Below are 12,660 nucleotides of genomic sequence, written 5' to 3'. Positions count from 1 at the left end.
TAATTACACCGGAAAAGGTGACAATACATAATTATTAGGCAATAATATTAATAATTAATTATTAAGACAGGTAAAATTGATTTTGTACTAATAATATTATACATTAATTACTAATAATATTGTACTAAAAGCAGTGAGTCTATATAGTACAACTCCTTTCTTAAAAGTTAAAAAGGACAACTCCGAAAGCATTGGGTGGCTGCTAACTGTCAATCACCCTGCTTTTATTTTTTTTTATTTATTCTAGGAAACCTTAAAAAAAAAAAAACTTGTACCAATAATTTTACTCTAATCATCCAACCATGATATACGACATAGTACAATGTGGGGGAAACGAAATAGATTTGAGATGACTGCATTCTTTGTATTTAACAAACTATAGCATGGCATCATACATCAGTCGTGTACTAAATTAAAAAAGAAAAAGAAAATATCAAGATGGTCACAATAGCAAAAACACTCAAAGGATAGGGAGCTACACAATCCTTATTTGTCTTGCATGGCAAATCATTCTTCTTCTTTGCTTCATCACCACTCCAAATACCTACAATCATTATATCAACTCACAATATTAGAGTTTTCACACATCTAATAAACATGTATGTTCTCTCTTATATATTTTTAATGTAGACTCTTAAAATATATATATCATTGTCAAGTTGAAGATCTGATTTTACCGTCGTTATTATTCTCGATCGTATCTCTACAATCTTTCATAAAAACTAAACCATTAGGGTTCTATTACCAAGGCTCTTCCTCCTCAATTTTCTTTTGTTGAAGCAGAGCATCCTTACGTATCTTCAAGCTCATACCAGAGATATAACCTGCAAAACCTATTGAAGTACTGGAGAATATAGTTAGAAAAATATAAAAAAAAAAATTATACGAAAAGAAAGCAGAAAAATAAGTCTGAGATTCTTTGATTGATGGGGGAGGCTAGAGATTAGAAGAATTATAAGTTTGTATTTATAGGTAGAAAATACTAATTCAAAAGGAAAGAATAATAATTTATTTATTTAAGGTAATGTTGAGGTAATAACATTATTATTATTATTATTATTATTATTATTATTATTATTATTATTATTATTATTATTATTACAAAAATGCCACTAAGTTTTGGGGGGAAAACTTGGTAGGAGGATTTTACTTTTATATATATATAGATTAGGCATTTAAGTTTGCTGACGCATATATATATATATATATATATATATATATATATATATATATATATATATATATATATATATATTTACTTATCTTAGTTTAGGTTCATACTAACATATATACACACGTAACAAATATATATAATTTAGTGTAAGAAATTAGGAATTAGTTATTATATATAATTAGGAAAATAATTTTGAAGGATATTAATATCAAATAATATTATCAAAAATAATCGGGGTGTCACAACGAAGGAGATTCTTCTTGGCTTGGGGAAGCCAAGTTTTCTTAGAGAGAAGGTAGAGAAAAATGTTTTCTTGCCAAAGTAGGGAAATGAGATTTAGGCTTGATTGGGTAAGGCTTCAAGACCAAGAAAATGGGAAAAGACCATTATGCTCTTACTTTCCCTAGAAAAGCTTAGGAAGACCCCAAAGAGTTAGGTACAACCATCAAAGCCAAAGGTCCCCCTTTTGACTTAAATCAATTGACCAAGGAGTTGGTCAATTTAAGTCATCCCACTATCAATTTGGAAAATTGATAAGAAAGTCCACAAGAATGACTTAGGATTAATTATTCAATTAATCCTATTTAAAGGATAGGATTTTCGGGGTGTCACAGTTCAACACTCCAACTCATGTGCGAGCATAACCCTTGACCTCTTGCATGAGGTTGACTCTGATATCAAATTAGAGCATGTGTTTTATCTTAACTAAAAGTCTAAGTTAATAGTTAAACTTCACATTTATGTTTATACTAGTTTTTTACGCGCTTTGCACGAATGGGATAATGCCAAATAATTATTTTTAAATAATTATTTCAAAATATATCAATGCAATATTATATACGATATGGTCATGCATAGGTAAATAAATGTTGCATTTGTTTATTTAAACCGGTAATTTAAAGTATATAAATGCAAGATAATATATGAGAGATTGATTATAAGTGTCACTAAAATAAATGTTTGTAACTTTGTAATAACGCAAGTCTAAATACTTAGTCTAAAAGCGATTGTTTAAATAAATACTACTTTTGATTTAAATTTCTCTAATTCTTCTTAATTCTCTTTTGGGTAGCATTATTATTATCTTCATCTTCAGTACATGTTACTGGCGGTAACATAGGTAATCGTTATGCTGTGGAACCGTGTCCACCTTGCAAGGTGGACACGATTCTATGTTCATAATTACTGAACAATATGTTCATAATTATAAAGTAATAATTCATTATTTTTGAACTTCATATTCATAATTATTAAACTCTATATTCAAAATTACAGAACTCTATGTTCATAATTACTTAATTATATGTTCATAATTATAAAGTTATATATTCATAATTTTTGAACTTCATATTCACAATTATTGAATCTCTATATTCATAATTACAAAACTATATGTTCATAATTATGTTCAAAACTCTATGTTCATAATTATAGAACTATATGTTCATAATTTTTGAACTATATATTCATAATTATGAACAGTTTTGGAACTGTGTCCACCTTGCAAGGTGGACACGGTTCCACAGCGTAATTTGCCTAGCATAGTGGGATACATCGTGCAATGAGATTATAGTTTAGGAAACTTTAGATTTTCCTTGCTGTGTATATGACTGTGATCTTAGTTGTACTATGAACTCTTTATCTTACAAGCACCGATATTTGGTAGTGGTAGTTTTTCCCCTATATGTTTCATTTGTTGTGAGATGTGTATCGTAGGTTATCATGTGAAAGTATTGAACAAAATACTAATTTTTAAGAGGTTAACAAAATATTAATATTTATTATATTTGTATAAAATATTTGGTAAATATATATAACATATTTTGTATTACAACTTTGATATTTAATTACAATGGCAAATTATGCTATGGACCAGTGTCCACCATGTGCATGGTGGACACGCTGTACATTCATAATTTATATACTGTACATTCATAATTTCTATACTGTAGATTCATAATTTCTAAATTGTAGATTCATAAAATTTATAATGTAGATTCACAATTTCTATAATGCACATTCATAATTCTTGTAATGTAGATTCATAATTTCTAAATTGTATAGTTATCAAATTATGAACACATAGTTATCAAATTATGAATCTACAGTACAGAAATTATGAATGTGCAGTATAGAAATTATGAATCTACATTATAAATTTTATGAATCTATAGTATAAAAATTATGAATCTACATTATAGAAATTATGAATCTACATTATAAATTTTATGAATCTACAGTATAAAAATTATGAATCTACAGTATAGAAATTATGAATCTACAGTATAGAAATTATGAATGTACAACGTTTCCACCATGCACATGGTGGACACGGGTCCAGGGCATTACGCTCCAATTACAAGATAATGGACAATGTAGTGAACATAATCTACAATTCTAATAAGTGCCAATAATGTTAGGCCCTTAACTGGAATAAAAAAAATGTCGATAGTATTGTTTCTTAAAATGAATGGTTCATATTATTTTGATTTTAGTATTTTTAATGATTTTCCTTATTTACCCTCTATTATATTATTTTCTTCCATTAAATAACCTAAACTCCGTTAATATAAACTTTAGTAACGGAATATTCCATTAACTATTTATTATTTTTAACTTACTCATTAATTTCTATAAGAAAGGTCTTAGGTTCGAACCCCTTCCCAATTAGAGTTGGCATAATTGTTAAACATATACTACGAATATGTTAAAATATATTTTAAAAAGATATATAATATAAAATTTAACATAAATTTTGGTCAAATAATTAGTTCGACTAAATACATAACATTGAAAGTTAAGCATCAAAGATTATAAATCAAGAACTTTAAAAATCATTTGAATTTTATGCATTTAAAAAAAAAAAAAAAAAAAAAAAAACAAGTTTAGGTTAAGTTTTTTTTTTTTCGTTTAATTAATCTTCTTCTGATTATTTAGATCAGAACAAAACTTAATATTTCAATTATACGTTTGCATTATTGGTATGATTTAGTTCGTTATGGTATCAATATTTTTTGTATGTATTTTTATAATGGTACAATTGTACATTATTTTACAAATATTATACTATTATTTTTTTTTATCGAACAAAATTGTTCTTACATCATTGTCAGACGATTAGATTACGAGAATGTGAAAACCAATTCAATTCAACTCAGACAGAGAATGAGAGTCCTATACACAATACTCCTACTCTGTAGGCTATAGCTAATTAGACTAAGTCTCTACCACAAGTACAAACTATATAGTATAAAATAAATACAAACATTTATATTACTAACACACCCCCTCAAGCACAAGGTTGGAGGGTGACAACATTGAGCTTGTCTCGTAGTAGTTGAAAACGCGGTCCTGGTAGTGGCTTGGTGAAGATATCGACAAGCTGCTCCTTCGTTGAAACGAAACTGACAATAAAGTCCCCAGACGCGACTTTGTCTCGAACAAACTGGTAATCAATCTCAACATGCTTCGTTCGAGCGTGGAATACTGGATTAGCCGCTAAGTATGTGTCCCCGAGATTATCACACCACAGCGTTGCCGGCTTGCCCGAGTGTAGTCCTAGTTCACGTAGCAAAGAGACAACCCAAGTGACCTCGGCTGCAACATCTGCCAGGCCCTTGTACTCTGCTTCCGTCGACGATCTAGCCACTGTGCGCTGCTTGCGGGAAACCCAAGAAACCAGGTTGTCCCCGAGGAAGACCGCATACCCACTGGTGGACTTCCGATCAAAAGTGCACTCTAAACTCCCCACGTCCTTGCTCTTATTGTTTGTGGGCAAGAGGCTATCGGTTACAATCATAACCAATATCTTTTGCTCCGCCGATAGCCACTTCCTATTCGGGCGTGTGGCCGAGGTGAATCCTTCCTCCCTCCCGAGTAGGTACCTGAGATAGTCTTTGTACCCCGTGGTTTGGGTATCAATCCACCCCTTTCGGTCGTAGTTTGACACACCCGTGGTGGTCAATTTCAAGAGCTAGTGTAACACCCCGTGTTACGGCCCCTAAAACCATTTAATTAATTAATCAATAGCACAAGAGAAAGAATAAATCATAATGATTAATTAGGGAAAAAGGTCCACCATAGTCCATGGGCCCTCATATATAAACCCAACCCCTAAGCCCAATCCTTAGTTCCAAAAGGAATAGAATTAGCGAGCCTATAATATTAGTTCCTAATTAGGACTCCTAAATATATAAATAGGGGACTTAGGAGGCACCTAGAACCTCCCACAAGAATAACGCCCCACCACCCCAAAAGAGCTCCAAGAATCCCCTTAGGAGAAATCAAGAAAGCAAGGAAGCTTAAAGAAAGATCCTTCGTAGCCAAGGAATTAATTAAGGCTAAGAGGTAACCCATGTCTCAACAAAACCTATTTTCATAGCTATGATTCCCCCTTAGGGTTTCCCCCATATTATTGTGTATTGGCGAGATATGATGATTATTATTGATGTTTGATGTGATGATCCCATGAGAGATCTTGATAATCTTGATATTGGGAGATTCTTGATGATTATGGAATTCTTGATGATTATATGGAGTTCTTGATGGTTATGTGTCGTTCTTGATAATTGTGTGATGCTCTTGATGTTTATGTGTTATTCTTACCGAATCTTGCAATTAGAAGACGAACCGTATTCTTGTTGATATAAAAGTGATTGGAACCCTAGGTTGTATCGTATAATCTTGTTCTTGGATTATCGGGTGGGGAAATCGCATGTTTGGGTGTTCATTATGTTTAGAAAAGCATGATAGGTTATGTGCCGTTCGTTTCTTGTATTTGATTCGTTAATTGTCTACGTGTTGTCGTTAATTGCGTTGAAAAGTGTCTAAGCATGGTTTCGGGTTCCACAACGGCTCCCGGGGCGAAAAGTGATGAAAAGAGTCAGTGGGGGGTAGGGGACCCGCCACCTACCCATGGCCGTAAAACACCGCCCGGCAGCGGGTGGCCGGCGGGCGGGCAGCTGCCCGCCGGCGACCCGCAGCCCGGAACAGTAGAATCCGGCGGGCAACCGGCGGGTGGCCCCCACCCACCGGCTACCCGCTGGAAAATTGTCCCACCCGGGACCCCGGCTTCCCCGTTTGATGTTCCCCGTTCCCCGTGGTGTCCCAACGGACTTCGTTTATCATGCCTATGTCTAGTTTGATGTTTCGGGTACCGTTCGTAGGTTTATGAGTCTATTATATTGCATGCTAGTTGAATTGGTATCCCGTTGACCTAGGTGGAAGAAGTATGAACCCCTTAGGACTATTCTTAGTAAGTGATGGATCACGCATAGGTTTTGTTATACGTTTTCTCCCCCTTCCTAATGTGTAATGTGGGTTGCATGTGCTTGCTATGTGTTATGTGTGTGTTACCCCAATTCGGTTGCGATCGGATTGGTTATCCTGAGCTGCGGTTCAGAAGCTGGCTGTGGTCAGATTGATACCCTTGGGCTGCGGTCCACCGTTTGGTTGCGATCAAACGTTTCTATACGAGCTGCGGTTCGTCCTTTTTCCTGGCTGCGGTCAGATGACATTCTCTTGGGCTGCGGTCCACTGTTTGGTTGCGATCAAACACTATGATGAGCTGCGGTTCATCGGTCGGTTACGATCGACCCCTCCGTGTTGCGATACGGGGCAGGGTGCTGCGGGGCCGTGTCAGAGCTATATGCGCTGACCCTCATGTATGGGCATGCGATTGGTCCTGTGGCGCCAACAAAGTGTGTTATGTGTTGTGACATGGACGAGTTGTGATTACGAGTGTCTTGGGGGATGTGACTATGGGATTTATATTGGGGATTGTTCATGTTGGGTTATGATCATTGTTTATGCTTTGCCTTATCTGCCTTATCTGTTGTGAACTGCATATGCTCGTTATAACTGTGCTTGTGTCTGGCCTTATCTGTCGAGTCATTCCCAGTTTTAAAGCTAGTGTTCGTAGGGTATATCTTCATGCTCAAAATGGTTTTCGTATATCTATATATATCTCTATATGTATTGTATTTCAACGCGTTGGAGTGGGTTACCAGCATCTCTCGCTGAACAGATATATTTGGCTTTCAGGCACAGAGGACTAGAGCACTGGAGCGCGCTAGAACTGGAGCGTAGAAGTAGAGTAGTTTCCCTTTCGGCCTGCGTGCCATATTATGCATTGTGTTTCAATGGATATTAGTTAGACAGCCTGTGCACCTGGGTTCTCTAGCCCAGGTGTGGCATAGCACCCCGTACACTTATGATATACTTTGGGATGTAATGAGATATTACCTTTATTATATAAGCTTAAAATGTCTTGAAAATCTGGGGTGTTACAGCTTGGCCAAACGGGCTTCGGAGAGTATAATTTCCTTGCCGCGGACCTTGGTGGCGATTTCTAGCTTATCACCCCGTTTGGTGGCCACTAGGTGTTGATAGAATTCTTTCACCAATTCGGGGTACGTATCCCCCTTGATGGTGAGATACGTATCCAAATGCCCTTGGTGGTTAAGCATATCAACCAATTCCGGAGAAAATTGGTCGGGTTCAAGGGCTTTACCTCCGATCACGGTGTAACCGATGTTGCTCCATTCCGATGTACGGGTCCCGAGGGGTTTCTTTGGCATTGTGAAGCTTCACTTGACGGCGAATTTTCCGGCGATTTTTCCGGCGAGGCTGCGGCGGGGCTCCGGTGCTTTTCCGATGGTGCGACTTTCTTCGTTGCGAGGGAGGCGGCGGCGACTGGGCTCCGGTGTCGGCTTGGCGAGGTGGAGTGGCGGCCCTTGATGGCGTCGGACGGTGGTGGCAGCGGGTGGAGTTCGGGTAGGTGGCGGGCGGCGCTGGCGTTGCGGGTGTTCTCCGGCGGCGAGGGCGGCGTACGGCGGGGCGTGGTCTGGGCGGTGGACGGTGGTCCTGGGTCTCGGCGTGGGGGAAGGGCGGTGAGGTGAGTGGGAGGGGAAGGAGAGAAAGTGAGGAAGAGGAAGAAGAAGAAGAAGAAGAAGAAGAAGAAGAAGAAGAAGAAGGGTTTTTGATTTGGGGATTTTTGTGGGTTTAGGGACTTGTAGGGCTTTAAGAAGAAAGTGTTCCCTTGAGGTTTCAAGAAACACTCTTAGTTTAGTAGTCAAGACCTTGGTCTTGTATATGGGAGGTTAAGGGTTCAATTCCTATTAGCAATACTAGGTTTTTTATGGTTTGGTCCTTTGTCTTTTTCCCACTTTCGTCCTCTAGTGGTGGGAGGCTTGTCTCGTAGTATAATTTTGGTTTCATCTTTGTACGTAGGATCGGATTTCGATCTAATCTTTTATTTATAAAAATTCCGAAGTAATTGAGCTAAGTAAGTAGTTTTACTACGAAGGTGATTACAAGGAATTTGCCGGTTTATCCTAGACAGAATTCGTCTTCTTGGTTTTCTTCCGCGGGGTTTGCGCGATCCTCGTCTTCTGGGGTTAGGTTCCCCTCCTCGAGATTGCCCTCGTTCCCGAGGTTGGCCTGGGTGCGGCTCATGACGAATATTTTCCCAGGAGCGCCGTAGTTTCCTTGGTGGGTGGTGCCCCCGTGTTAACCCATGGTGGTGGGGCGTGGCCTTTGGGGTTGAGTGCACTGGAAGGCCTTGTGCCCCTCTTCACCGCAGTTGAAGCATCGCCAGGGATTGCCCATGCAGTCTTTACCTCTATGGCTTTTGTTGCATTTCGGGCAAGGGAAGCTCCTTGTGTTAGCTCCGTTGTTCCCTAGGGGCGGCCTTTGGTTGGTCAGATTGCTCGGTCTTGTGTTGGTGTCGTTTCTCGTCCTTTTCACCGGTGGCGCTCCACCCCCGGTGTTTCTCTTACGTATCTGTTCCTGAACCCCACGTTGGAGTAGTTGGATTCGATAGAGATTTGCGGCACTGGAGTAAGCCTCGTTGAGGGTCCGAGGTCTACTTACTACTAGTGTTTTTCGGGCTTCGAAGTTGAGGCCTGATACGAATCTCTCTATTTTGGTCACCTCGGTGGGGACTAGTTCTGGCGCGAAGCGTGCTAGTTCGAGGAATCGTTTATGGTATTCCATGACGGTAGTTGTCCCTTGTTTCAAATGGAGGAACTCTTCGTACATGGATGCTTTTACGTGTGTTGGGTAGAATCGTTCTCGTAGTCGCTTTTGAGGTTTTCCCAGTTGAACCCTGGTTCTTGTTGGTAAGCGGGCCCCTCGTGGATCCACCAGAGATCGGCCTCGTGTCCGAAGTAGAACGAGGCTATCTCCACGCGACGTTCTTCTGGGCATTCCACTAGCCCTAGAATTTTATCGAGGGTCCGGATCCATTCTTCCAGGATCACGGGGTCCACTTCTCCTGAGAACGTGGGTGGTCGGTGGTTTGAAACTTGTCGGGCGACGTCTGAGTTCGCGTTTGATGGAGGAGGCGGGGGCCTGTTGTTGCGAAGAGCTACGTCGCTTAGTGCCTGGGCGACTTGCGTTAGTTATTGTAGTGTTTGGGTCAGGGGGTCGTGTGCGGCGGGTTCTGGAGTCCTTGATTGTCTTCTGTTTGGTGCCATGCTGTCGTCTTTCTGGGTCAATGTTTACAAGAACGTTAAATTAGAGCTTGGTGTTCTTCTTTCGATGTGATAGGCGGGGAAAAGTTTCTTTAGATAGGGGAGGGATAAAGTGAGGGGGGTTATGTGTAGGTTTCACAGTCTCACCGCGCGTCCTAGGATTCCTGAATCCTATGTCCCTAAGTACCTAAAGTTCAAGTCTATGTCCTAAGGTCTGCCTTAGCAGTCTTATCCTAGGGTCAAACTTAGGCTCTGATACCAACTATAACACCCCAAAATTTTGAAACTTTTGAAGCTTATATAATAAAGGTGAAATCTCATTAATTCCCAAACATAACATGAAGAGTACCGGGTGCTATGCCACACCTGAGCTAGAGAACTCAGGTGCACATGCTAACTAACTATTATCCTCAATAATGTAAATACATAATCATTGCACGCAGGCCGAAAGGGAAATTAACTACTTCTATGCTTCAAGGTTCTAGCGCGCTCCAGTGTCTACTCTTCTCTGCCTGAAAGCCAAATATATCTGTTCAGCGAGAGATGCTGGTAACCCACTCCAACGCGTTGAAATACAATACATATAGATATATACATAGATATACGAAAACCATTTCGAAGCATGAAGGGATATCCTAAGAGACTCTAGCTTTCAAAATAGGGAATAGACTCGACAGATAGGGATAAGCACATTCAACAGTTATACCAAGCATATACAGTTTTCCAGCATGGAGAACAGGCACGATAGATAGAGACAAGCACATAACCAAGCATATACAGTTGCTAGCATAAATCCTATAGTCACGTTCTCAAAACACACATAACAACATCTTATCCATATCTCCTCACATAAGCACACTTTGTTGGCGCCACAGGACCAATCGCATGCCCATACATGAGGGTCAGCGCATATAGCTCTGACACGGCCCCGCAGCACCCTGCCCCGTATCGCAACACGGGGGGGTCGATCGCAACCGACCGATGAACCGCAGCTCATCATAGTTTGATCGCAACCAAACAGTGGACCGCAGCCCAAGAGTATGTCATCTGACCGCAGCCATGAAATATGAACCGCAGCTCATGTAAAACGTTTGATCGCAACCAAACGGTGGACCGCAGCCCGAGAGTGTAAATCTGACCGCAGCCAGCTTCTGAACCGCAGCTCAGGAATAACCAATCCGATCGCAACCGGATTGGGGTATCATGCACACATAACACATAGCAAGCACATCCAACCCACATTAACACATTAGGAAGGGGGAGAAAACGTATAACAAAACCTATGCGTGATCCTTCACATGCTAAGAATAATCCTAAGGGGTGCATACTTCTCTTACCTAGGTCAACGGGATACCAATTCAACTAGCATGCGATATATAAGACTCATACAACCTACGAACGGTACCCGAAATATCAAACTAGACATAGGCACAATAGACGGAGTCCGTTGGGACACCCCGGGGGTCGGGGGAACATCAAACGGGGAAGCCGAAATCCCGATGTGGGGTATTTTCCAGAGGGTAGCCGGTGGGTGAGGGTTCACCCGCCGGCTGCCCGCCGGTGGCGTGATTCCGGGCAGCGGGTGCCCGGCGGGCAGCTGCCCGCTGCCGGTGTTGCCCATGTTGGCCGCGGGTAGGTGGCGGGTCCCCTACCCCCCACTGACTCCTTTTCACCAAAAACGCCCCAGGAACCTTTGTGGTACCCGGAACCATGCTTAGACACTTTCAAACGCAATTGACAACAATACGTAGACAATTAATGGATTCAAACGCAAGAACATACGGCACATAACCTATCATGCTTTTCTAAACATAATCAACACCCAAACATACGAATTCCCACCCAATATACCAAGAACAATACCATACGAGTTCCACGATACAACCTAGGGTTCTAATTACTTTTAAATCAACAAGAACACAATTCATCTTCTAATATCAAGATTCGGTAGGAATATCACATAAACATCAAGAACATCATATAATCATCAAGAACACCATATAATCACCAAGAACCTCTTAATACCTTCAAGATCATCAAGATCACCCATGGAATCATAACACCAATTACCAAGATCAATATAACGAATCATCAACACACAAGAATATGGGGGAAATCCTAAGAGGGGAATCATAGCTATGAAAATAGGTTTTGTTGAGACATGGGTTACCTCTTAGCCTTAATTAATTCCTTGGCTATGAAGGGTCTTTCTTTAAGCTTTCTTCCTTCTTGATTCCTCCTAGGGGAATTCTTGGAATTCTTGGTGTGGTGAGAGATTATTGTGGTGGGGGGGTTCTAGGTGCCTCCTATGTTCCCTATTTATATATCTAAGAGTCTTACTTAGGGTCCAAATACTATAAGCTTGCTAACTCTATTCCTTTTAGGACTAGGGGTTGGGTTTAGAGATGAGGGCCCACGGACTATGGTGGGTCTTTTCCTAATTAATTATTGTAATTTAATTCTTTCTTTTGGGCAATTGATTAATTGGTTTTAGCCTTTTAGGGGTCGTAACACGGGATGTTACACCGAAAAACCCTCTTTAGGAGACTCCAATGATCATCTGTGGGAGAATGCATAAACTGACACAACCTGTTAACTGAATACGCTAGATCTGGACGACTGATGGTGAGGTACTGCAGAGCCCCAACAATGCGACGGTACTGCATGGGATTCTCGAACGGATCGGTTGACGGAGTTGCCGGTTGAGTAACCAAAGCCGATGTAGCCAAGGCCTTGCAATTCGTCATGCCAGAGCGGGATAGAATATCTTGCATATACCGGCGCTGAGAGAGCTGAAAACTGTCGCCAATTGTGAGAGCCTCGATCCCTAGAAAGAAGCTTGGTGTCCCCAAATCTTGGATCTTGAAAGTCGTGGCTAATCGGTGTAGTAAGGTGGTAACCAAGCCCGTATCATTGCCCATCATTATAATGTCGTCGACATAGACTAAGAGAAAAACGCGTGAATCTCCAGAAGTATAGTGAAAAAGTGAGACATCGGTTTTGGATGCCAAG

The 12,660-nt window shown here is 40.4% G+C and overlaps 1 protein-coding gene across 1 annotated transcript; it reads right to left on the bottom strand.

Annotated features, from left to right (window-relative positions):
- Positions 1–528: 528 nt before the first annotated feature.
- On the bottom strand, positions 529–12,569 carry LOC109171513 (uncharacterized mitochondrial protein AtMg00810-like). Its single transcript, XM_019320540.1, has 3 exons — positions 12,233–12,569; positions 746–833; positions 529–544 (listed from the first exon to the last, which is right to left on the bottom strand). Exons 1-3 carry the CDS (start codon positions 12,567–12,569, stop codon positions 529–531), a joined length of 441 nt encoding a protein of 146 aa, XP_019176085.1.
- Positions 12,570–12,660: the final 91 nt, after the last annotated feature.

This window comes from Ipomoea nil, unplaced genomic scaffold (assembly GCF_001879475.1).
Source record: "Ipomoea nil cultivar Tokyo-kokei standard unplaced genomic scaffold, Asagao_1.1 scaffold0319, whole genome shotgun sequence".
NCBI lineage: Eukaryota > Viridiplantae > Streptophyta > Magnoliopsida > Solanales > Convolvulaceae > Ipomoea > Ipomoea nil.
The sequence above is the reverse complement of the archived record's forward strand: the minus strand, read 5'-3'. Positions and strand labels throughout refer to the sequence as shown.